The 26,842-nt window shown below is 47.6% G+C and overlaps 1 protein-coding gene across 11 annotated transcripts in view; it reads left to right on the forward strand.

The window, feature by feature from the left end:
• The window catches only part of SUGP2 (SURP and G-patch domain containing 2), a 34,040-nt gene extending 18,841 nt beyond the window's left edge, over positions 1 to 15,199 (forward strand). For 6 of the 11 annotated variants that reach the window (XM_037028750.1, XM_037028748.1, XM_037028744.1 and 3 more), the window contains 4 exons: positions 1,699 to 2,198; positions 4,111 to 4,172; positions 6,585 to 6,721; positions 7,635 to 10,487. In XM_037028750.1, coding sequence (XP_036884645.1) covers positions 1,699 to 2,198; positions 4,111 to 4,172; positions 6,585 to 6,721; positions 7,635 to 7,755 — 820 coding nt within the window. In that variant the 3' untranslated portion in view covers positions 7,756 to 10,487. Of the gene's footprint in view, positions 1 to 1,698; positions 2,199 to 4,110; positions 4,173 to 6,584; positions 6,722 to 7,634; positions 10,488 to 14,095 lie in introns of those variants that run through there. The other 5 variants (XR_005064003.1, XR_005064004.1, XM_037028753.1 and 2 more) reach the window with 5 other exon arrangements.
• Positions 15,200 to 26,842: the final 11,643 nt, after the last annotated feature.

Raw genomic sequence — 26,842 nt, forward strand, 5'->3', positions numbered from 1 at the left:
AGATCCCCAACTTGTGTGAAGTTAATTTGGGAGCAAGGGGTGCAGCATGGGTCCAATTTAAATATTTTTCTTAAAACTTCCAGTTGTCCCAGCACCATTTGTTGACAAGATTTTCTTTTTCAAAATGGCTTGAGGGCCCTGGCTGGTGTAGCTCAGTGGATTGAGCTCAGGCCTGCGAACCAAAGGATTGAGGTTTGATTCCCAGTCAGGGCACATGCCTGGGTTGCAGGCCAGATCCCAGCAGGGGACACATGAGAGGCAACCATACATTGATATTTCTCTCCCTCTCTCCTTCCCTTCCCCTCTAAAGATAAATAAATAAAAATCTTTTAAAAAATGGCTTGAGGGGCCCCCTTCATCAGATGCTGTGTTTCTGACTTCCTTTGGTTTATCTGTCCATCTGTTCATGGACCAGTACCACACTTTTTTTTTAATGACAGTTGACATTCAACATTATTTTATTAGTTTCAAGTATACAGCATAGTTGTTAGACAATTATATAGTTTATGAAGTGATCCCCCAGTAATTCTGGTACCTACCTGGCACCATACATAGTTATTACAATATTATTCACTATATTTTTTATGCTGTACTTTACATCTCTATGACTATATTGCAACTACCAATTTGTACTTCTTTTTTTTCTCTTTTAAGATTTTTTTATTTTTTGAGAGAAGGGAAGGGAGAAAGAAAGTGAGTGATAAAAACATCAATATGAGAGAGAAACATCGATTGCTTGCCTCTTGTACACACCCCAACTGGGCGCTGAACTCGCAACCCCGGCATGTACCCTAATTGCAAATCAAACAAGTGACCTTTTTTGGTTTGTGGGATGACACCTGACCAACTAAGCCACCCCAGTCAAGGCCCAGTTTGTACCTCTTAATCCCACTATACTGTTTTAACTGTACAGGTATCACACACCTTGTAATATATGATGGGGCTTGTTCAGAGGTCTCCCAGATGTCTTCTCCATAAACTTTAGAATTATCTTGTCTAGATCCAGAAACAAATGATGCTTTTATTGGGATACTTTTTGACATCAATACATTAACTAAGGTGAGAACTAACATCTTTATGAGGTCAAGTTGTCCTGTCTAAGAACAAGGGTTGTCTTTCCTTTGGTTCAAATGTATTTTGTGTCTACGGGTTTGATTTGGTTTTTCACAATTGCAAACTCCCAAGCTCTGACTATGTGTCTAGGTGGTCCTCAGACTCGGAGGCTAAGAGAGGCTTTATCACCACCGTGTTTATACAGCTTCTCTGCAGGATGTGAGGCAGAAAGTTCAGTGGGTGATGCACATCCTCCATCTTGTACCTGGCAGTGTAAAAGGGACCCTAGAGTCTCAGTGAGCACTGAAAGGTTCAGAGGGCCAGTAATGTCACTAAACAGGATGAGTCAGGCCAGGTTGGATCTCCAGACTGTGTGTTGGAGCTTATTTCAGCACATTGCCTAGTTGTCCCTGCATACCTTGTTTCTCTACTTCCCTCCCCTGAAAAGCAATTAGGCTTCACATTCTGGCTCCACAAATTTTGTATCATTGCAAAGCTGCACCATCAGCCATAGCTGGTAGAAAGATGTCAGGTTATTCCCTTCTTTGTCCCATCCCCAGCTTCACTGGGTCTGTTCAGACAGTTTGAGCAAATAAATGTTCAGAGGACCATGTGATTAACCAGTGTATATCATTTTTATCCCAGGTTTCTACATGACCAAAACAGCTCAGCTTTCAAATTCTATCGAAAGAAGGTATTTGAACTATGCCCATCAATTTGTTTTACATCATCTCCACTGAACCTGCACGCTGGTGAGAGTTCATTAGAACCCATGGAAGAGGAAGGAGAGTTTGCAGATGAGCCTCCTCAGCAGGAGATTGAGCTGGAAAGCCTAGAGGTGATGCCTGAGGAGGAGGAGGAAGAGGAAGAAGAGGAGGAGGAGGAGGAGGGGGGTGAGGAGGCTCCCACTCCTGAAGGGTCCTCCAGGGCTATAGGAGAGGCTGCCACGTCTGAAGGCTCTGAGGGCAGCCCCCCCACCGATGGTCTTCCAAGCGAGGCAGCCGAGGATGGCCCAGCTGGTACCTCTGCCCTATCACAGTCCTCTTCCGGGTCCTGCTTTCCTCGGAAGAGAGTCAGCAGCAAGTCATTGAAGGTCGGCATGATTCCAGCTCCCAAGAGGCTGTGTCTCATTCAAGAGCCCAAAGGTGAGTGCCATCATCAGCGAAGCACCCTGCTTAGTCTTCTATTTAGCACTTGAGGAGTTAGCAGTACTTGGTTGTGGAAACAGGTGGAAATGTTACCTGCTTATTTTGAAGAATTTGCTGACCCTGAGCCACAAGGTAACAAGCTGGCCCCTGTTACCTTCCCACCTCTGATTCTGCCTGCCAACCTGGGCATTACCTCCCAAATCCTCTCAGCCCACTCAACATAGAGTTCTTTGGTCTTGTGTTTTTAACCTAAAACAGTCCTTGTGGTTTTGCACACCACTCCAAATGTTCATGTGAAACTCGTGTTTCTAGTTGATCTAACGTTTGTACTCTAAAGAGATGCTGCCATGTAGTCTGTGGTTTCTAGAGTCCCACATACTGCTCATGGTCTCCATTGTTCAGATTCCAGCAGGATAGCCCTGGCTATGGAGAGGATAGGCCCAGGTCACCTCAGCCATTTCCTGCCCATGGCCTTGGGGTGCCTGGCCTTCTGAGCCAAGGAAGGCCCAGAGTAGTAACACTTGCCTAGTGACAGTGAAGTGGGAGGACATGAGATGGGACTGGTCTCATGCGCCATTAGCGAGAGCCATGTGCTATGTGGAAACCATCTCCTGCTCTCCTCTGTGGAGGGTTAAGGTGCTTGAGGTACAATTTGCCTGCAATAAAATGCACCCCTTTCAAGTGGAGGTTTTGAGTTTTGGCAAATGTGTACAGACATGAACTCAATGGTACAGTGGAGCAGTGTCTGTAGTCACTTCTCCTATCCGGCCCTAGTAGCCACAGACTGTTTTATGGCCTTTTCTTTTTTCTTTTTCTTTTATTATTATTATTTTTTAATGTATTAGTTGCTTTTGGAGAGAGGGGAAGAAAAACATTGATTTGTTGTTCCACTTATTAATGCATTCATTGGTTGATTCTTGTATGTGCCCCGACTGGGGATCAAACCTGCAATGATGGTATATCTGGACAATGCTCTGACCAGCTGAGCTACCTAGCCAGGGCAGGCCTTGCCTTTTTTAGGCTCAATAAATAGAATTGTATTGTGGCCTTTTGATGGGCTGGTCATGGCCCAGGCTACTACTTAATGCCTCGTACCCACCCCAGTGTCCACACAGCCAAGCCTCAGCCATGTGCTTAGAGTGTGGAACTGATGCCATGAGGTGGTGGTGGTGAACAGTGCCCCATCATTTGTCACTCATGTTATTTTGTTTTTTTTAAATATTTTATCTATTTATTTTCAGAGAGAGGGGAAGGGAAGGAGAGAGGGAGAGAAATATCAATATGTGGTTGCCTCTCATGTGTCTCCCCCTGGGAACTGGCCTGCAACCCAGGGCGGTTGTGCCCTGACTGGGAATCGAACCGCGATCCTTTGCTTCACAGGCCCAAGCTCAATCCACTGAGCTACGCCAGCCAGGGCTCATGTTGTTTGATATTACTGCAACTATCACATCCAGCAATGTCAATGTAGTTTCCCACTAACAGAATAGTCCCATGATTTGTGTTTGGAAACTTTGGCATAGCAATGGATCACTGTAACTGTTTTACTGAACTCTTATTGCAGATGGTGGTAGCATATCAGAATATATTCCTGTGGCCATGGAACTTGATTCACATAACATATTTGGTCCTTCATCATAAACATGGGCGTCTTATATTTAAGGATACTCTCCCATAGTAAGAAGCCCTTGGTTAAGCCCACATGTTCATCCTCTGGGCTCCAGGGTCATGTGGTTCCTCGGAGGATGCTGGGCCAAGTGGCTGGCCTTGTGCAGGTCGTAACCACCTTCTGTCAACCGAGGGGCTATTAGCCAAAATTGCAGCATTCTTATTTTCTCTCTCAGAAATCTGGGTAAAGCATATACATACATATATAAGCACACACACAAACAAATGTGTTTTTGTCTTCCAGTTCACGAACCAGTTCGCATTGCCTACGACAGGCCTCGGGGTCGTCCCATGTCCAAAAAGAAGGTGAGCATGATTACTTGTGAATCCTCCTGTGACATAGTCAGCTAGAATTTGTCTGAGTCTGAAAGGATATTGTGGCTTGTGGTTAAGCTGTATTTGTACTTCAGACTGAGTATAAATGTACAAAGCACAACTATCTTTTCTCTATGGCAACTTTTGAAAACTGTTTAGCTTAGTCCAAAGCAGATGAGAGTAGTCCATTTAAGAGATAGTTGACCCTGACTGTGTGGCACAGTTGGTTGGGCATCATCCTGCAGAGCAAAAGGCCTCCAGTTCAACTCCTGGTTAGGGCAAATGCCTGGGTTGTGGGTTCAGTCCCTGGTAGAGGTGCATGTGGGAAGCAACCTATTGATGTTTTTCTCTCACATCGATGTTTTTCTCTGTTTCTCCTCCCTTCCCCTCTTGCTAAAAATAAATAAATAACATCTTTAAAACAAAAAAACGGTGGAATGGAGAGATGAAAAAGTAATGTCTCAGTCCTCAAGAGGTTCAGATTTAGTGGACTGTAATGTAATGTGGTTTAAAAAGCAGTTAAACAGATTGTGTGTGTTAGTTAACTGGTTGGCACCTCCTATGCACCAGGCCCCATGTGCCTACCCTGAGACACTAGTGAGCAGGGCTGAAATATGTGTGACCAGGTTGTGGCCGGGGGTACTGTGGGTACAGAGAAGCAGTTTGACCAGGAATAAGGTGGGATTAGGGTGCCATTTAAGCAGAAGGGCCTGGGAAAGGCCTCAGGGTGGTCATGGATCAACAGGGAGCTCTTTGAGCCTGAGTGGAATGAGGAGGGTAGGGAGGTGAGGAAGTAGAGGCAGCCCGGATTCAGGTCCTTCTCTGGGAGAGCCAACTGGGGACCCATGGTGAGTTTTGAGCAGAAGACATATGGCCACTGGTTGTTGTGTTGAGAGCAGCCTGTGGGGTGGGAGCCAGTCAGAGCTGGAAACAGGAGGGGTAAAGGTTGGTCTAGTAGGACTCAGATGAATTTGACATGGAACAGTGAAAGCCAAGAGTGCAGCGCAATCCCAGGGTTGTTGACCTGGGTGGTTAGGAGGATGGAGCCACCATTGGCTGAACTGGGGAGCCCCGGGGGGTAACAGTTTGCCAGAAGAAGATGGAAGTGAATTCCAGGTGGCCAGGTGAAGTCATCTGGAACACATGGAGACATCACAGGTCCCTAGAAGTCAAGGAGGTGAGCAGGGAACAAGGAGATCTCTGCTGGTGAGGAAAGCCCATGCAGTGGCCATCAATGAGTCAGACTCGTTTCGAGTGTACCAGTTTCAGCAGCCAGATGAAGTGTCATTCTTACCCCAGGTACAGTAGGAGGAGGAGCCTTTATGAACCCAGAGTGCGTGGTCCTTCTGCTGCACTCAGATTTAAGCTGAGCCAGCACCCAGATACCCATCTGGTGGCCTGGGTTAAGGCAAAGCCTGGTTGTGGGTCAGCTTGGGTTCAGGCTCAGGCTGGACACCTGATCTTGTCATGTAACTCCTGAGCTTCCATCTGTACATCTGTTATATGAGGCAGTCACAACTACCCTGCAAGTAGGACATACCTTGAGGATTAAATGAAATGGATGTTATCCCTGTGTGCATTGTGTGTCCTGCAGATGCAGTCTTTCCTTGGGGGACTGCAAATGGGGAGGGAGACTTTCCTGCAGCTCTTCATGTACACCTCAGCACAAGGAGACTGGTCAGGGTGACTCTCAGACCTAGATTTAATGCTTACAAGATCTGTCCAGGCCGAGCTGACCCCTGTTCTTCCCGTTGCTCCCACCAAGAGCTTTCCTGAAGGGAGGCAGGTCTGCCATTTGGGAACCCTCAGCCAGCCTTTGCCCTGTCTTCCCCACAATCCATTTACCTTAGCTGTTCTTTTCTGGGTCTGGGAGGGCATGATAGGCACCCTTGTCATCTCAGTGGCAGGTTCCATCTCCTCCATTCCCCAGGTCACTTTCCTGATGGTGGGGGCCCCATTAGGGCTAGCAACTCCTGCTCATTGTTCCCTTGGCTTTCCCCTGACCTTCAGCCTACATACATCTCTCCCATACTATTGTTTGTTCCTTCTTCCTGCACCAGCCATTGGCAAGCTCCTCCCTCCTTTGCATCCCTCCTTAAATGCCCTAAAGATGGACTTTCATCTGCAAAGACCCCTTGCCTTCCAGCTTCTCCAGATTTGCTCAGTGACTCAATACACACACACACACTGCTTTATACCTCAGGGCATACTTCCCTTCCTGTCACTGGACTCTCAGTGCCTCTCAGGTTATTTTGTCCCTTCTAGGGTAAGAGCTGGGGAGGTGACCATGGCTTGATGATGAATGTCTGGGGAGTCAGGGAGCATCAGTGCTGGACCATGTTGGAGACCCTCATTCTGGGTATTTTGCTGCAACCCACATACTGCATTCTGCTTTTTCCTTAGAAACCCAAGGACTTTGACTTTGCCCAGCAAAAGCTGACCGACAAGAACCTGGGGTTCCAGATGCTGCAGAAGATGGGCTGGAAGGAAGGCCATGGCCTGGGCTCCTGTGGAAAGGGCATCAGGGAGCCTGTTGGCATGTACGTAGCAGGGCTGAGGGGTAGGGGGATGGTATTGTGCCTATGCCTGAAAGAAGAGCCTTTCTTTTGTATTCTGGTCCAAAATTGTTTCACCTGCAGCATAATTCTTGGTTTCCTTCATGGTGAACATGGTTTAAAGTTGGCAGGGTTTTTTATTTGGTTTATGGGTAGGGGGTGGGGTACAGTGTTTGTTTTTTTGTTTAGCTAAGGGAGTCTTCAGATGAGATGAGAAGCAGACGTTTCCATAGGCAGGTGTTCACCTGGCTCCTTGCTGTGCTTGTGCACACTGTTTAAATGGCTTTTTGGCCCCTGGCATTTTGGCCACATTGTCATAAAAGCTGAGTGGTGATTCTGGATAGTTACAAGAAGCACTTCTCCTTTTCTGGGAATCTGTATGCAACCCTTATAGCACAGGTGGCAAATACAAGGCCTACAGGCCAAATCCAGCCCTCCATCTTGTTTTATCCAGCCCAGCACTTTGTTTCTATCTGGTGGCAGCACTGAGCTCCTTGCCTCTAGTTAAGGAGTAGTTACATTTATACAATCCTAAAATTACATTCAGCCCTTTGAAGGCAACCTGGAGGCTGATGTAGCCCCTGGTGAAAATGAGTTTGACACCCTTGCCTCACAGGGTGGTCTGTCCCAGAATTGGTTAGGGCCATTAACATCCTGCAGGCATGTCATTTACAACTGAGTCTAGCACCTATGGGGGGGGGGTCTTCCTGCTATAATGGGGCTTCTGAGCACCTGCACAGGTGAGTGCCCTTGTTCCCTGTTGCTAATCAGCCATCACTGTGGTGTGTTCTGCATACTTCTGTCCACTCTAACTGTTCAAGCCATTTTCAGTCAGGTCTGCTGCACTGGTGGTCAGGTCAGGGTGCTGGTGTGGCTGACTCTCCGTTTTGCTTCCTAGGGGAACGGCCTCGGAAGGGGAGGGGTTGGGTGCCGACGGGCAGGAGCACAAGGAAGACACGTTTGAAGTCTTCCGTCAGAGGATGATGCAGATGTACAGACACAAACGGGCCAACAAATAGGTATGTGCAGGGGCTGGCACATTGGGCATCCTGCCTAAGCTGGCATTTTGTTATGCAGCTATGGTTCCTCCAGAAAAGTTGGTGATCCCCATATCCCCAAACCACGCATCAAAATACCACACACACACACAAAAATTAAATTATTTGAGGGAATCAAAAGAAGTCTTTGGATGCATATGTTGTCCCCCCTCTCAACTTCCAGGTTTGGCTAAAGGATGTGGGCCTTAGTAACACATCACCTACGCCAAACACAGCTCTATGCGGCCTGCTTGTGGTTCCTCTGTGCAGGGCTCCCAGGCTGCTGCAAGAGTGGTCTCGTGTCCCCCAAGTGTAAAGGCAACCTGGAAGCAGGCCACAGAGGGTGGTTGCTCTGTTTCCCTCTTTGAGGTTCTTCAGATCCTTTTCCCTCTGAAGGGTCTTGGCCTTATGAGTAGCTTCATCTTCCTCTTCTCTTTCGCCCCTCCCTACCCATAATTTCCAACTCAGTTTTGAACAAAATCATTCTCTCCTTGAATAGATGAAAAGCATTGGTGAGAAAGATAAGCCTTGAAGCAGCAATCACTCTAAAAACGCCACCTCTGTCCCGGATCCACCCTGGAATCAGAGCCCAAGTCAGTTCGGTGTGTACGTGAAAAACAAATGTCTGCAGTTTCTGGTGCAGAGGTTCTGCTATCTTTTCTTTTTCTTAAAGAAAAAAGAATGCACCATCTCCAGTCTGCTTTTACCTTTTCTCTTATTCCAAATGCTTTGGGCAGCAAGTCCCCTCCACATCTTTCCTGGTTCCCTTAGAAGTGGTGCTGCCCTGACAGCACCCTCTCCTTTAGTGCACAGGAGCCAGCTCCGGTTGGCATTCCCATCCAGGGCACGCTATTCTCCAGAAGTGCTCTGTTAGCAGACTTGATGCTGAAGTGATTACTGATTGTGTCTTCTCTTTGCTTCTAGAATTTAAACAGGATATAATCTGTACTCTGGCAGCACAAGCTGTCAGTGGGAGCACTGAACAAGTGGAGATACTTCGTTCTGAGAATATTATTTATGGAGTCTCATTTCTTAAATGCATCCCAAGAGGCTTAACAGAATTTAGCAACAGTATAATATAGCTGTATTCAGTGGGGAGTGGTCACTGGTGAAACGTTACCCGAATTTATACTTCTCTTTAGAATCCACAAAGAAAGCTACAGTTTGATTTTTCTTTTTAAACCACATACGGAGTCTCCTGCAAGGCGTAGGGATAAACTCTTCAAGACTCTTTATTTTTTGCCTATGTGGCAGTGGAGAGAATTGTTTTGTTAGGGCCCTTTCACAGAACAGAAAAGAACCTCTTAGGGTGGGCTCCCCAGCTGTTTGCTATTTCAAGGCCTGTGATTGCCCGCCTCCCCCTCACCCCGTTGTAGCTTCTCCCAGCACTTTTCAACTACGTGTTAAATTCTCAGGCTGTGGGAATTTCAACCCTTCTTCCTAAAACAGCAGTGTTGAAGCTTTAAATATGTTAAAATGTAGACAACTTGGTCATACTGATACTACAAACTTGAGGAACACAGCAGTTAGTTACCTTGCTGGTTGCTTTTATTGGCTGTTAAGAAATCCTTGCTTTCTCAGAGCACAGCCCCAGCTGTAGTGCTGCCACTCTGGTCTGTCTTGTCTGTCTGTCCTGCTATTCACTGTGGCATCTCACCTGCCTGGTGCCATCTCTCTTCATGTCAGGTGTAGTCCCCAGATATCTCTGCCTGCTTCTGATCATTTCTATTGCTGTGGCATCTGGCAGGTCTTTATGGCCATAGCAATGCTGTCTTTCAGCAAGGTGAACCAGCCTACAAGGGTGGTGTGTTGGGGAGACCCACTGGAAGTCCATCTTCTGCTCATCTCTTTTCTAACCCTTCCATCAGCCTCCCGTGTTGGCTGTGGTTTGGACCACAAGATGGAACTCTGAGAACAGGGCCTTGGTTGCCTGCGGCCTTTCACGAAGTACCTTTTGGCCTGAGTGAGACATACACCCCCCAGTACATTTTCTCTTTCTCTTTTAGCATAGCTCTCACCGTCATGTTCACTCTGTCCTAGTGTGCATATTCTTGGCTTTCTCTGCTTTTATTCACAAATAAAATGCTTTAGGAATTCCCAGGATGTGAGCCCTATCCCCATAGCCTCCTGCCACTCCTCCTTCTAGGGACATCCCACTTTGAGCTGTCACTGTTTGTGAGATTTTAGCAAATATTAAAGGAAACACCTACTTCTTGAGCCTGTTTAGTCCTCTGAGCACTTATGTGACATTTCTATGGAGTCACCAATTGAGGCGTTGCGGGTGCCAGGGTGGAGCATAGTGGCGTGTCCTGTGCCAGCTGCTGGCTGGGGACGAGTGCATGCTGGCCCTCTGTGCCACCTTGCTCTCTCAGCAAAGGCCGCTCACTCTACCAGGAACTTGCAAGTGTGTGTGTGGGTGTGTGGCCTTGTCAAAGTCACAGCATCTTTTCTGTCATTCTAGTTCCAGGGTCTCTCCCGTGAGGACGACAGGCATCCGGAAAGTGCTAACTCGCCACTTTGGGTGCTTATTGTCTCTGGCTTGTTTCCATCACTGGAAATCAGATAGAGAATTTTAGTGTTTTTGGTCCTTGGTAAAACCTAGAAGACATTTGTGATGTTACAAAATGGAAGTTCTTTGTTTTTCTTTTTTTTTAAATCTAAGAAGATGTGAATGTTAATCATTTAGCAGTTGAAATAAATGTAGAAGAACCCAATTTTCATGGTCTCCATTGATGTATTTATAAAATCAGGCCAGTGAGGGACACATGGTAGATGTAGTGCCTACATGGAAACAGATCATAAGCTCCCTACCTCAGGGGACTTCCTCTGCCTGCCAGGGTGGGAACCTGGTCAATCGCCGGGAAAGCCCAGGTGTGGAGAGCGAGTAGCGATTGGGGCCCAGCACGGGGGGTGGGCAGGCTGTCTTCTGAGGGAGAAGTAGTGCTAGGAGAAGAAACCCACCTTTGAGGGGATGTCATGATGTGGGAACCCTACCTTAGCTGCCTATGACTGCCTACATGCCCCCTCAAGGCCTTATCTGCTCCCAGGGTTGGGGCTGTATCTGTCAGAGGTAGACCAAGCTGCCCTTGGGCTTTCTCCTGACCTAGAAGCCAACCTGTTGGTGTCTTCAAAGCTCCCTGGTGCTCCTATGGGCTGTCAGCTTGTGTCTGATTCCTCTACCAGCTGCTCCTGGCCCTTAGGGTTGGAGGAGAGAGCAAAGAGCGCAGCAGGTAGATGAGCTCAGCACGTGTGGGCCTGCAGGGGCCTCTGCCTGATGGTGTGGCAGGCAGGAGCCAGGCTTCGAGCATACCCAGGGCAGCAGGAACCTGGGAAAAATTGGGGTGGGGTCTGTCGGCAGATTAGAGGGAGACAGGTGAGACAGGGCTCCTTAGGAAGCCGATACGGGATCCTGAGCCTCCTTTTTCCCCATTATGTCCTGGAGGAATCTCAGGAGTGGTGGAAGGATTTCTTCCAGCTCAGAAGGTAAAATTTCCTCTGCTACCTTATAATTTAGGGCTAACTGGGACCTAAATATGCAACTCCTCCCCCTTCTCCCCAGCTTCCCCTCCTCCTGGAAGCCTTTTGTATATCCCAGGCCCCTGTGAGAGGGAGAGGGTACTACTGGAGAGGCTCTAGTCTTCAGTTTTGCTTTGAGGCTTTTTTGATTGCAGGGCGGATGGGGGGCACAGAGGAAGGGAGCCTATCAGCCTCTCAGTGGAGGTGCTCAGTTTCTTCAGCCACTCCAGGTTTGGACCCTGGGGATGGCTGGGCATATTCCCATAATCTCAGACTAGGGCTGGGTAGTTGTAGGGTGTGACCTGGTTAATCATGGCAGCATGCTTAGTGTAGGGGCTGCAGGAGGGCAGAATTATACCAAGGCCCCTGATGGTGAAGGACGCAACCAGCACCCGCTCCTTGGCCCAGGTGTCCTTGAGGAAGGCACTGAGTCCTGATCTCAAGTGGTGACAGCCTCTGGTCTTTAGTTTTAAAGCAGGCTTTTGTTTTCCATGTGTGTGCACATGTACATGCATGTGTGCAATACATACATGCATAATATGTGCAAACATGCATGGTCAAGCAATATGAGTACATTTTCTTAGTAAAAGATAAAAAAACAAAACCACAGATATATGCAGAATGAAGCACAGAGGTTTTCCCTCCTTCCCACTCTCACACCAATAAAATTAAACATAAAATTAAGTCTTTTAAATAAAAGACACACCTTGCATGCTGTCTAGAAACTCATTTCCTCACACAACTGGAGGTCTCAGCAACTTTTCAATGTGAGTAAACGTTCGAGTGCTGTTTGTGAGTAAGCAACACTGGCCAAAATCCAACGGTGCAAACCTGCCTTCTGAGGAACAATTCCCAACCTGCAGGCACATACTACTCTGCCTATTGGGTTTTTTACTTAAAAATTTACCCCCCCAAATTTAAGTATTTTTTGTAATGGACTGTTCTTTGTCTCACAGATCCCCACCTGCAGCCATCAGGGTTGTTCTCAACCTGATGCAGAGAACTAATAAATACCCAAGGAGGGGCATCCCCTCACTGACAAGAACCCAGAGATATGTCACAATTGCTAACACCCAGTGCTGGCCTGTGTTGGAAGGACAGCACCTCCCTCCTTACTGGCCTCCATGAGGATCACCCCAACCTTTTCGGTTCTTACTGATACAAAATTCACATAACATAGCCCTGACTGGTGTGGCTCAGTGGATTGAGTAGCAGCCTGCAAACCAGGGGATCACCAGTTCGGTTCCCAGTCAGGGCACGTCTGGGTTGTGGGCCAGGTCCCCAGTAGAGGGTGCGCGAGAGGCAAACACACATGGATGTTTCTCTCCCTCTTTTTCTCCCTTCCCTTCTGTCTATAAATAAATAAATAAATAAATAAATAAATAAATATCTTTTCAAAAAAATTCACATAACATAAAATTCACCATTTTAAACTGAACAATTCACTGGCATTTAGCACACTAATAGTGTTGTACAACCAGTACCTCTATCTAGTCCAGAACATTCCATCACCCCAAAAGGAGACCTCACCCCCATAAGCAGTCACTCCCCATCCTTCCTCCCCAAACCCTGACAATCACTAATCTGTTTCCTATCTCTATGGATTTGCCTATTCTGGACATTTCATATAAATGGGATCAGACATGTGATCTTTTGTATCTGACTTCTTTTACTCAGCAAGATGTTTCGAGGTTCACCCACATTGTAGCCTGTGTCAGTGTTTCAGTCCTTTTTATTGCTGAGTAATATTCCATGGTGTGGATAGACCATGTTTTGTTCGTTCATTCATCTGTTGATGGGCATTTTAAAAAATATTTTATTTGTTTATTTTTAGAGAGGGGGGAGGGGAAGGAGAAAGAGTGGGAGAGAAACATTGATGTGTGGTTGCCTCTCATGTGTCCCCTACTGGAGACCTGGCCTGCAACCCAGGTGTGTGCCCTGACTGGGAATCGAACCAGCGACCCTTTACTTGACAGGCCTGTGCTCAATCCACTAAGCTACACCATCCAGGGCTGTTGATCAGCATTTGAGTTGATTTTACTTTTTGGTAATTGTGGATAGAGCTCCTCCAAATATTAATGTACAAGTTTTTATTTTCACCCTGTTTTAAATTCTTTGGGCTCTGTACCTAAGAGTGGAATTACTGGATAATGTGGTAACTATGTTTAACCTTTCGAGGAATCACCAAGCTGTTTTCTACAGGAATCACACCAGACACTAGCCTTTTTGCTGACCTAGCTGGGCCGGTCCCTTTAAACACTGGTACCCCTCTGTTCCTTGGGGCAAACCACTGGGTGTGAGTTTTGTCCATAGATGTCAGGAGCCTTGCTGTGCTGGCAAATACTGGGGACAAAGCAAATAGAGGTAAGGAAGGAACAATTCAAGGGGGCTTTGTGTGTGAAATACAGTGGAGCTTTGGATAAAGGAGTTCAATCTTAGGAGGAGGATAAAGGCCAAAGTGGGATGTGATTTTTGTAGAAATATTGTAAAATGTAGACAGATGCCCATATACATGGACACTCAGCTGTATTTGAGCACAGAGAAGGCTGGTCTACTCCAAAATGTCTGCCCTGGGAAAGAAGGGGCCAGGTGCTAGCCTCTCCCCCAGCCATGTGCCTCATTACACAGAAAGGGTTCGCCTGTGCAGTTTTAAAATAAAATTCATTGAAAATTATTCAAAGGAAGTAAAAATGATAAAGCACATTTTGGCAGCAATTGTCAGTTTTTGTTTGAGGCAACTGTGGTCTTAGGGGAAAAAAGCACCAGATTTGAATGGAGATTGTCTCTTCCCATTGCTTCCTCCCAGGCCCCAGTTTGCAGGCTGCCATGAGTCCCTCCAGCATCTCCCTGACAGTCTCTCAGTAGCTTCTGTCCATCTGTCAGTTGGTTCACTCATTCATTCACTGGATGACCTCCCTGAGAGGGGAGAGGGTCAGCCCTGTACACACCAAGATGCTGTTCCCAGAAGGAGAAGGAACAGACTTGCAGGTGAGCAGAGCCAGGACCCACAGCCAAGCCTTCATCCTTGAGCTATACACATTTCAGCTGCTTTTGACAAAGACATTCACCCTTCAGACGTGTCCTACTTGAAATCATCGTCATTCAAGCCTGAAGAGAACTCCTGAGGCCCCTGCTGGGTCCCAGTCCTGCTCTCTCCCCTTCTGTCTGTGAAATGGATCATGGGTAAGGAACGTCTTGCACTCAGCAAACAGTCAAAGGCCACACTGGGCTTACAAAAAGCAATATTCATATTAAGAGTGAAAAGAAGGGACTTCTCTGAGTGACAGTGGGATCCACATTGGGAGAGTCCCAGGGGTCAGGTCTCAGTTGCAAAGGTACAGTGGGTACCAGGCACTTGGGAACAGCTCAGGGCACAGCATAGGTAGAGCACATGGCTGCAAGCCCAGTGCAGGGAGGCCAGCTTCGAAAGGCTGCATTCATCTTCCCAGGAAAGACACGATTCTCTCTTTCCCCTCAGCCCTCCCTACCCGATGCCCCCTCCTCCGCCCCAGTTTCTTGTTTACCCATTCAGGGTCATGATTCATTTTCAGATGAGAACGTCATCCTCTTCACTCTCTGTAGCAACCCACACTCCGGCCATACTGGGAGAAGGGAGGCCAGAATGAACCCAGCCTAACTGAGAGAAGCCAGGTCTTTGGGGAAGGTTCTCAGTCAGGCCTGGCTTTTGACCTTCTATTCATCCTCATGGACATCAATTAGGAGTGCAGGTGGCTGGAATTTTCCAATTTCTCCATACTCCTGATGAACAAAGAGACTGACATGCTGTTACAGCACTGTGTGGTGGACATGAACAGCGTCATTCAGGAGTGGCCTGGGTGAGCCAGGCATGGTTCAGAGTGGGTTGTGAAGTGTCCAAGAATAAATACTCCTTCAGATCATGCAGACCAATGAGGATGCATTCATTTTCTTTTTTTTTTAAGTATTTATTTATTTTTAGAGAGAGGGAAAGGAAGGGAGAAAGGGAGAGAAACATCAATGTGTGATTGCCTCTTGTGTGGCCCCTGACAGGGGACCTGGCCTACAACCCCAACTGATAGATACATGACCCAACTGGGAATTGAACCGACAACACTTTGGTTCTCAGGCTGGCACTCAATCCGCTGAGCCACACCAACCAGGGCCATTTTCATTTTAAAAACTGTTTATTGTTTATTAGATTTTATGAAGTTGACTTGACTGTCAGCTCTCACCTTCAATTTGCCAAACTCCTATTCATCCTTCAAAATCCAACACACACACTCCCTCCCTCCTTCATTGACACATTCACACAAATGCTACTCTTTCCACTCTCTGCACTGTAAGTGAGAGAGGGATCTGCTGGTACCGTGGTCATCTGTTTGTAACTCTTTCCCCCTCTAGACTCTGTTCTTGCATGCAGCTCAGTGCCTGGTACACAGTGGGTACTCAGTACATGTGTAGGTTTGGAGAGCATTTTTAAAAACAGCTTTATTAATCTATAATTCATATACCACTCATTATACCTAAAGTACAAAGTTTAATGTTTTTTAAAGAGATTTACAGTTGTATGCAATTATCACCACAGTTCATTTTAAACACTTTAATCACCCCCCAAAGTAAACCCATTTTCCATTAGCAATCACTTCCACTTTCCCTCTCCCCACCCCTGGCGACTACTAACCTTTCTGTCTCTGTGGATTTTCTTGTTCTGGACATTTCATATAGATGAAATCACACACCATGTTGGCTTTTATTTAGCATCATGTTTTCAAGGGTCATCCATGCTGTAGCACGCATCAGGGCTTCATTCCTTTTATGGATGAATAATATTTCATTATGTGGATGGACCACATTTTGTCCTTCATCCATTGGTGGGTACTTGGGTTGTTTCCACCTCTTGGCGATTATGAATTGTGCTGCCCTGAACACACATGTCCAGTGTTTATGTGGATGTATGTTCCCCTGGATACACATACTGAAGACTGTCAGTAAATATTTAGTGGGTTTTTTTTACAATTTTTAAAAAGATTTTATTTATTTATTTTTAGAGAGAGGAAGAAAGGGAGAAAGAGAGAGAGAGAGAAACATCGATGTGTGAGAGATACATTAATCCATTGCCTCTCGCACACCCCCAAATGGGGACCTGGCCTGCAACCCAGGCATGTGCCCTGAATGGGAATCGAACCACAACCTTTCAGTTCCCAGACCAGCACTCGATCGACTGAGCCACACCAGCCAGGGCTAATGGTTATTTTGAACCCCGTTCAATAGTCACCTGGATTGGGTAGACCTGAGATCCACTGCCACAGGCTTTCAAATCAGAAATGTAGGTTGGAGTCTACCCCCACTAACATCTGTGAAGGAGGCCACCAAGGCCCTAGTTTACTCTGATTTCCTCCTTCGGACTGAGGGTCCCACAAGGAGAAAAAGCCCTTTTATTGTCAGCTTCTGTAATCACTTTCTCTCTCTTGGGTCTCTCCAAAGTGAAATTTTTGTCCATCAGGCCTGCTGGTCCACCTCTCAGGTTTTTTGGGTCCAAGGATGGTCCTGCCCACGGGGCCAGCAACACTCAGATCTGTGACCTGAATCAGGCCATCGGGTTTTGGGGTGGCTAATCTTGCAGGTCCCTGCCCTGGGTTAATTTTGATCAAGAGTGGCAGGGTAGGTCAGCCCCTTGGAGCGGTCTCTGCCCAGGACTGTGAAACCTAGGAATCCAAAGTGTTTTTGGCCTGTGCATGTCTTGGACAGTGTCTGAGGCTGAGAGTTTGGCCTGGGTCCCACCGAGAAAGACCAAGGTAAGCGGCCGAGGTTCTGTGGCTGGACACTCTCAGTTTGTCCAGGAAAATCCTGTCTCTGACAAGCAAGCCCTGCCTGCCACCACTGTTGGGCCTCTAGGTGCCAAAAGCAGTCCAGGCTCTCCAGAGAAACAGAATTAACAGGATATACTGCATATATGTACATTATATACAGTGTAAGAGATTTGTTTTACGGAATTGACTCGTGATTGTAAGTCTGAAATTTATGTTCAGCACACTGGAACTCAGGGAGGGTTTCTATGTTGCAGTCTTGAGGAGAGTTCCTTTTTCCCCAAGAAACCTGTTTTTGCTCTTAAGGCCTTCAAGTGATTAGATAAAGCCCACCCAGGATATTAATAACTTCTTTTTCTTAAGGTCAACTGATTGGAGATGTTAACCACATCTAAAAAGCAACGTCTAGAATAGCATTTGGCCAAAGAACTGGGCACCATTGCCTGACCAAGTTGACACTAAATTTTAACCATGAGTGTGCTTCCCTGTCCCTGACCCCTACAAACCCACTCCCTAAAATGCCAAATCCTCTGAGAAGTTTTCCATGGCATGCCCACTACAAAGGAGAGAACACAGAGACATGTTGACTGGCAACATCTGGGCCGAGGGAGCCAGAAGGAGAGCGAGCTGGGCAGGCATGAGGGGTACCTATGGGAGGACAGTGGGGATGTCAACAAGTGCTAGAGCTCCAAGGAGAGCCAAGGAATTTGACTTTGCTGCAAGGGGATAGGGAGCGATAGTAGGTGTTGGAGTAGGAGAGGAGTATGGTTAGGTACACCAACCACTGCAAGACTTGTCATTGGCTGTTATGGCTCTGTCAGCAACCCCAGGTGAAGGGCAGTGGAAGTCAGAGCCCAGTCCAGTCAGGAAATAGCAAGGTCTGAGCTAAGGGTTGTTCCACAATGTTCACAGAGGTTGCCTCCACTTAACAAAAATAATATTGTTTTCCATTATTTTCAACATGTGATCTTAATCCTCAGCATTGCAGGTCTTTTTACCCTTTTCATTCAAGTTTTTATTTTGAAATAATTCTATATTTGCATGCAACTGTAAAAAATAAGAGAATTGAAAGCAGATATTCATACAAAAACTTGTACATAAATACAAAATAGTCAAAAGTGGAAATAATCCATAGTTCTACCAACTGATAAATGAATGAATAAAATATGAAATATTGATACAGTGGAGCATTATTCTGCCACAAAAAGGAATGAAAAGTGATACAGGCTACAACATGGATGAAACTTAAAAACATAATGCCAAGTGAAAGAAGTCAGACATAAAAGGCCATATATGTGGTTCCACTTTTATGAAATGCCTAGAATAGGCAAATCAATAGAGACAGAAAGTACATCAGTAACTGACACAAGGCAGAGAGAGGAGAATAAGAAGTGATTGCTAATTGGCACAGAGTTTCTTTTGGGGGTGATGAAGATATTCCAGAGGTAGGTAGTAGTGATGGTTGTACAACTTGGTGAATGTACTAAATACTCACTGTGTGAACACTTCCACCGGGGAGAATGTCCTGCATGAATATAGTACTTTATTGTAACTGGAAAAGTGACATCAATACAATTGACAGGTCTTATTCAGATTTCTTCAGTTTTACATGCACTCATGTATGTGCCTCATAGAATTTTAAAGAAATAATAATAATGGCAGTAGCTGTTCGAGTGCCAGCAACACAATAGGCTTACTCACAGCTCTGGGAGGTGGGGACCATCTTCCAAAAGAGGCTCAGAGTAAGAGAGGCTTCACCCAAGATTGAATTTTTGTGGATGGCATGAGGTAGAGACCACTTGTTTCGTTCCACAGGGAATCTGGTAGCTCCAGAACGGCTTCTGGAAAAGCCTATCCCGGTCCAGGCTCATACAGGCAACCAGGGGTGGGGCAGAGATTCCAATCCAGAAATGGCTGATTCTACCTGAAAGACTCACCACATCCCTGTGGGCCTGAGCCCAGCCAGCTCTGCCCTGTCAGCACAATGCAGTGACTTTTGAGAGAGTTCGTCAAAGGCAGCAGGGCAGGGAGGTGCAGGCGAGCTCTAACTTGCTTCCTTCCCACAGGACCATGAAATGTCTCACTCGGCCTTCTGCCTACTCTGACCCTACCTTTTCTTATTTTTTCCTTTTCCTGCCTTCTTCTGGGGGAAAGGTGGACATCGGGCCGTGTGTGTGTTCCCGTACACGTTTATGGCAAAGAAGTTCAAGGTCATGGGAGATGTGAACTTGAGTCCCCCAGTCTACACTCAGACCTGCCCAGGGACCCCCAAGTCTCCCCAAATCATGGAGAAGCTCTCAAACATCTAGACCTCCAGGAGCCTCCTGCACTCCTCTCCTCCTTCAGCCTCCTGAACATCCTCCAACCCTTGACCAGCTTCTCATGATCATGGCCCTCACTCAGTCAGGCCATCTCTCCCCCAGAGGCTGCCCAGCTCATCTTTGGTCTTCCTGAAACCACAGTCCCTGCAGACCATTCTCTGGACAGCAGCCACAGGAAGCTTTCCAGAACCTATAAACCACACCAAGCTACTCCCCAGCTCAAAACTCTCCTATGATTCCCCTCACCCTAGAGTAGAACCTACCCTTTGCAATCCCCAGCCTCCTCACCATCCTTCCCCCTTACACTCACCCTGTCCCAGCTTCGGCATCCTCCTTGATGTTCCTCAGACATGCCCAGCCCCTTTCTTCCTCAGGACCTTCGTGTGTCTGTCCTGTGCCCTCCACCTGGGATGCCCTTCCTCCTGATATCATTGTGCCTAACTCCTCTTTGCAGTCTCAGCTCAAATAGTACCTCCTCCACCCTCATTTGTATGCTCTCCAGGCCATATCCTGTTTCCTGTTTGATTTCCTTCGCGGTGTATATTGCCACATGACCTCTCCTTGTTTATATATTTGACTTTTATAATTATGGTAACTCCCAAACCCAGCACAGGGCTCAGAACATGGTTAGAATTCAAAATATCTTTGTGGAATGAATGAGTGAACAGATGAACAAGTGAATCAACTGAAACAATTAAAGGGCCAGAAGTCATAAGAACCTCTTCTGAGGTCCAGCTACTGTTTACACAGTAATAGTATAAGAGGAACTGTGGGGAACTGTTTACACCTCCCGTGATTTGGAAAAGACCCCAGCCATGACCACTGGTCATCTCTAGAAGGAGCCAGGGTGGATGGGTGATAGGGGTGCAGCCCAGCCCCACATTCATGTGGCTTGGTGCCTTGGGGCATCCCCAATGCTCTGAGCCTCAGTTTCCTTCTCTGGAAAATGGGTATAATAATAATTGTGAACTCCTGTGCCACATGAATGAATGAATGAGTGAATGAATGAAACTATGCCAGGGAATGATGAGAGCTTTGAAGACAAACAAGAGGACAGATGGAAAGTGCTGGAAGGGGCATGGTGTGTTGATATGGTAATGAAGGGAGGCTTCCTGGAGGAGATGACACTGAGCAGAGTTTTTGGAGACTTTCTGAAAGCCCCAGGTTGGGGGCGCTGATTTTTTTAATTGAAGTAAAATTCACATAACACAAATTAATTATTTTAAAGTGTGTAACTCAGTGGCATTTAGTACATTTACAATGTTGTGCAACCACCACCTGTATCTAGTCCAAGAACATTTCATACCTGCAAAAGGAAGCCCTGTACCTATGAAGAAGTCATTACTCAGTCCCTCTTGGGGAGCCTCTGATTTTAATCTATTTCTTGCAATGCCAATGTCTCTAACATGTATTTGCAAATATCAGTTGTTCAAAGAAATGGACACACTGAGTGAGATACGGCACACGTGGTATGGAAGGTGGTGTGGCCATAAGTGTCCATCAGAAGCCTTGAAAATGTATGATTCCACTTTCACAGTCATCCCCCGAAAACATTCCTTGGGAAGCACCCTAGATACTCAACCACAGGGGATCAGTTTAACGAATCATAGAAGAGTCCCGATAAAATCTTTCAACACAAGAGGGCAGACTGGTATCTACTGATATGGAAAGTGGGCCTCCACTGAGAAGTCCTGGGTAAAGTGTGGTTGCACTGTGGCTGAGAAAAGGGAAAAAAATCTGGAATGAAAGAGACCATCGTGTTGCAACAGTGATTTCTGCACATTCACTTTTTTGGACCTTTTAAATAAAATTTATTTTTAATTTAATCTTTATTGTATTTTTTAAAGATTTTACATATTTATTTTTAGAGAGGGGAAGCGAGGGAGAAGAAAGGGAGGGAAACATCAATGTGTGGTTGTCTCTCACTCACCCCCTATAAGGGAGCTGGTCCACAACCCAGGCATGTGCCCTGACTGAGAGTCAAACCGATGACCCTTTGGTTCACAGGCACTCAATCCACTGAGCCACACCAGCCAGGACTCTTTATTGTATTTTTTTTCCTATTACCATTTAGTCCCCTTGCACCTCCCTCCCCCCTCCCCACATTCACTTTATTCTTACAATTTCATTCACTCAACAGATTTTTACTGAGCACCTGGTGTGTGCCAGCCCACACCCACCAAGGGCAGCGATGGTGTCTGAATTTAGTGTGTTTCCTGTGCCAGTGTGTTTTAACTTACCAGTGAACACCAGGCACATTGTAAGTTTGTAACAGAAATGCATTCAGGGAATTAAATGCTATGACAGTGGATCTATTTGTATTATTTACTTTATACTTGTCTGTTTTTCCTTTGAAATGGACTTTACACTGAGTATGTATCACTTTGGCAATCAGAAGAGAAAATACATGAAGCTGATTCCGTTAGAAAATGTATGTATGTATGTCCCCACCCTCCCCCACTCTCTATGCCCCAGAGGCCACACCTGTTCCTGGCCTCTCACCAAGAATGAGGTTGGTACATCCCAAGTCCTGGGGTTTACTCACCAGCCCACTAGCCACTCAGCACACTTGCCACTGTCTCAGAAGGGTCCTGTGTGTTCCTCAGCTCTTGGCATTCCCTACTCTCTCTCAGGCTCAGTTTCTGCAGCTGTAGAAGGTGGCCATGACAGCTCCCACCAGGGCCAGCTTCTGAGTTTAATGCTCCAATGTCACTGTCTTAAAGTTCTGAATAATTTTTTAACAAGGGGCTCTGAATTTTCCTTTTGCCCCAGGTCCTGCAAGTCAGTCAGGCAATACCGCCCTTGCTGGATCTGTCAACAAGCACTTACCCTGTGCCTGGCAGTGATTCTCTGCCTGGGAAGTGTATGGCCACTGCTCTCAGGCCTCCCAGGCAGTATAAGACAGGACAGGACTTGCGTCCAGGCCCCTGATTGCAGCCCCCACACCCCACCCTGTGAATGCAGTCAGTGCCTAATGTGTGGCTCTTTCTCTGAGTGGTCCTCCTCCCCCCGCCTAGGGGGCAACAGGCTCCTATGCAGGAAGCAGATGTTTCCGTCCAGTTGGAGGCCTGGAAGGTCAGTTAAGAGAGAGAGAGGGAGAGAGACAGAGAGAAGAGCCTTACAGGGCAGAAAGGGGGTTATTGAGACAGGCTTGTTCCCTAGGGTTCGATCTCAGAGCTTGTGGCCAACTCTGAAGATATAATAGCTCTGACAACAATGTCATTTGTTTATCAGGCACAACCCATTGATAACCAAAAAAGATGGTCTTAGAATCACCCTCCTCAGTCCATTTGTCATGTGGCACTCTGATGAATCTTATCTGAAACATGTAAAAGTAGATCATTTCCCTTTCCTGCTCAAAAGCCTTTCATGGCTTCCCAGGTCTGTGAGTATAAACTCTACACTCTTTGTTGGGGCCCGCAAGGCTCCTTATAACCCAGCCTGTGGAGCTTCCAGCCCACCTGGCTCTCCACTCTCCTCCCAAGTCACCCTGTTCTGGCCACACCTGCCTCTCTGATGCTCCTGCAAGGGACTGAGCACATTCCCACCTCAGGTCCTTTGCACATGCCACTCTCCTGAATGCCACTACCTCCTCTGTCTGAGCAGCCTTCACCGACCACCTGTCATTACCTGATACTTTGTATGTTTTTTTTTTCTCCTTTGCAAAAAGCTGTCAGAAGTCATCCTACTTGGTCCTCTATTTTTCATCCATCTTGTCCACCAGATAGCTGTGCTCTCCCTCAGGGCAGGACCTCCCACAGTGCTGAGGAACTCGAGTCTTACAGAGGAGGGAACAGGCCCAGGGAGGCCCCCGTGGAGAGGGGCTGTCGCACTCCTGGAGTAGGAGCCCAGTTTGTACCAAATGCCCCTCCTGTGGGTAAACAAGGCTCCTAAGGCCGCAGGGAGCAGGCCAAGCTTTCCACCTGGCCAGCTTTTGATTTGGGGAATAGATGTAAGCCTCCTGAGCCTCAGTTGAATCTTTTATAAAACTGAAGTTAGAAATCAGGTCCATGGGGTTCTGTCTTGGGCTGCTGCAGCAAGTGTCTACCCCAGTGCCTCCTTTGTGCCTTCCCATACTGAGTGACAATGGGACTCTTAGAGGCCTTGGTCTATGCCTAGACACTGAAGAGCCCCAGTCTGAGGTGGAAGCACAGCTGGACACAGACCCCTATGGGCTCAGGGTTGGAGGAGAGAAGGGAGTCTGGAAGGTTCTCTGGAGGAGGAGGTGTTGGAACTGAGTTCAAAGGCCCAGATGTGGGGTCTACCAGCATGGCCAATGGTGATAAGGTGCTGGATTCATCCTCTGAAACCTTCAGGAGAGCCATGGAGGGTGTCAGAACAGGAAAGTGAGCAATGCAACCAGTTCAGTGAATCCTGGGGAGCAGAGGGAGGGCTGTTTTGAGGGTGGCCCAGAGAAGAAAATCCTGACTCCACCTGTGCCTGGAGACGAGGACTGGCTTCTCTGAGTAGATCGAGAGAAGAGGCTGCCACATCTGAGTCACCCAGTTCCTGCAAGAACATTCGGCACTGGGTAGCCCCATGTGGGCCGTCACCAAGCAGGAACACAGCCCCCTCCACATTGGAGTCCCTCCTCGCTGCCTTCCCTGAGGCCTCCTGCTCTCTGTTCCCACAGCTGTTCCTCCAAGGCCACAGAAGGAGAGTAGGAGGAGAGGGCAGGCAAAGGAGAGGCCATGTAGGCTGCTGAGCCAGGATTCGGGAGTTTTTGGGGAAGGGAACTTCTCCGGCTAAAGGTCTAGTGTGTGCTGGGGTTGTCAGAGCCTCAGGATGCTGTCCAAGGTCGGGAAACAGGCTCAGAGAAAGGGAGGGTCTGCCTCCATTCTGTACATGTGCACATAACCAGTTCTTTCCTAAGAGCTAAAGCAGTTTGGAGCTAACAATGTAAATCTGATCACACTGCCTCCCCACGCCCCTGCTCCAAACTCTCCCAAGGCTCCCCAGTACCCTTGAAACAAAACCCACACATCTCTTCAGGGCCCATGAGGCCTGACCTGGCCCCTCAACCCTCAGAACCCCCTACTCTCCTCCTACGCACTCTGCTCTGGCCACTTGGCCTCCCTATTGTTCCTCCAATGCACATAGCCTATCCCTGCCTCAGGGCCTTTGCACATGCTGTGCCCTCTGCCCAGAGTATTCTTTGTGAGTTATTATCCCTGATTAATCCCTCAGGAAAGGGGCAAAGAGAGAAGGTCATATGCCCAGAAATACATAGCAAGTCAGTAGTGGCCACTGTTCCCACCCAGACCCATCTGACCACCTCCCCGCCCCTAGCTCTCTCCCACCAATGGTACCACATTTAAAATAGACCTCCAGAACAGTCCACCTCAGAGATGATTCTCAGCCCCTCTGGGTCTTACCACCTCCAGCTATGTTCCAAAGACCCTCAGGCCTCAGGCCCAAAGGCCCTACTCAGGGAGCTCCTGGCCCAACCCGATATCCACATCTCCTAGTGCCCTCCTGAAGAGGCTGCAATTTCTCCGCCCCACTTTCTGTCCTTCAAGCCGGCAGATGCCAGAGCCTTCAAGGACGGCACAGCCAAAAATAATCAGGCTGACCTACCTCTCAAAAGTGGAACAGCCCTGCCCAGCCACCTGGCATCACGGAGGTAATTAGTGCACGTGGCAATGAGGGTAATTAGGTCTGTGGGATCCAGACCATAGATACAGGCTTGGAGCTAGGAGCGGGTGCAAGGGCACCACACCTCACCCCACTCCCGACCCTTCCTGGTCCTGGGAGCTTGAGTCCATAACCCAGTGCTCAACCCCATCCCAGAGCCCCTTTGTTCCTGGGCCTGAAGTTGCCTGGCTCCGTCTCTTCCTGGGTGCTGTCTGTTTAATGAATTAACCTTGGCCTTTGGTAGAAGTTGAGTTGGATCTAAATTTAAGTAAGTGTCCCTTTCACCAATATCAAGTAATCAAACTCCCCCCTGCAGTGATCCTCGTACATTCACCTAATGCCAGGGGTTGGAAAGCCCAAGGGACACCTCAGCCCAGTCCTTGAGGTGCCCTCAGGCTGCAGGAGTCAGAGTCAGACACAAACATCCCCAGCTCTGTGGGGTCAGGACTGGCCCAGAATGAGGGAGGGTGTTGTAGAGGGTCTGGAGGAGGAGGGAGGGTCTCTCAGAGAAAAGAGCAGTGTAGATGGGCTTTGAAGGATGAATAGGAGTTTTCCCCCAAACTAGGGTGTGGTGGGTAGCCCAACTAGCATGGTTATGGGGGAATGGGGAGGAGGAGCGGGAAGATGATTGGAGGGGTACATAGGGGTTCAGAGCAAAAGATTTAGAGGATATCACACCAGGTAGGACCTGAGTTCATGCTGGGTTGGGACCTTTCAACCCCTAAAAGAGAAAATCTTAAGAATTTGGCTCAGGATCAAAACCATATGCCCAAACTGCCAAGAATGAATATAATGTTTATCACAGTGAGCATTTATTAAACTCCTAGGATTGTGCCCTCTTCACTCAAGGACTCTTACAGGAAACCTCAGAAGTGGGCAGCGTTCTTATACATATTTTATAACTAGGGAAACTAAGGCACAGAGAGGGAAAGTGGTTTCTTTGAAAGAGGCAGCAGGGTTGGGAGTCACTTTCTGGCTCATGTGACTCTGGAGACCACCAAGGATCAAAGTGGGAGCCTAGGGACCCCTTCCTTCTGGAAGCATTTACACGGTTCCTGCTGCAGGCCAGGCTTGCTCTAGGTGCTGAGCCAAAGCTATAGAAGAGGTGGACAGCAATTAAATCATGCTATAACAGATCAAGGTGGCCATGGTGATCCATACCACATGGTTGGGCATGATACTTTGGGAGAGGATGAGAGATTTCCCCTGGTCTGGTGGGACAGGAACCCTCCAGGGAGCAGGAAGGATTTAGCTTTAGTTCAAAGCTTGGGTCAGATTTAACTAGGCAGAGGTCATAAGTGCCATTCTGCAAAGTGCTTCCCTAGAGTCAAACAAGCCATTCTAGTTTCTGTTTGGTCCCTCCTGTGATAGGTTGCTCACTCCCTCATTTCCTTCTTCAGTCTGAAGGGAAAGCTCTTATTTCTAGTCAGCCACCCTGGGGTATTGGCCTCTGCTGGCCCTGCAAAGATGACCCTAAGGAGAAGAGGCCTCAGTCCATGGTTGGGGACAGCCCCCCACCTGTCTATATCCAGGGGACAAAGAAGAGCTACTGGTGTCACCTGGACCCTCCCTGCCTTCTCCTCCACCTCAGCCTTGTGAGCATCAGCCCATTCTCCAGTTGAGAAAACTGAAGTCCGAACCAGCAAAGCCATTTCTCTGTTTGGACTTGACTAAGACAATGTCAGGTCAGGGTTGCTCAAGGCCAGCACCATCCCAGGCCCTCCTGGAGCATGAGGGGGATCCAGGAAAGGATTCACCTCCCCACTCTCTTTCATGCGGTTGCCTTCTGCCCACGCAGGAGGAAATTTGCCC

This window comes from Sturnira hondurensis, unplaced genomic scaffold (assembly GCF_014824575.4).
Source record: "Sturnira hondurensis isolate 20B ecotype Veracruz unplaced genomic scaffold, ASM1482457v3 Scaffold0020119, whole genome shotgun sequence".
NCBI lineage: Eukaryota > Metazoa > Chordata > Mammalia > Chiroptera > Phyllostomidae > Sturnira > Sturnira hondurensis.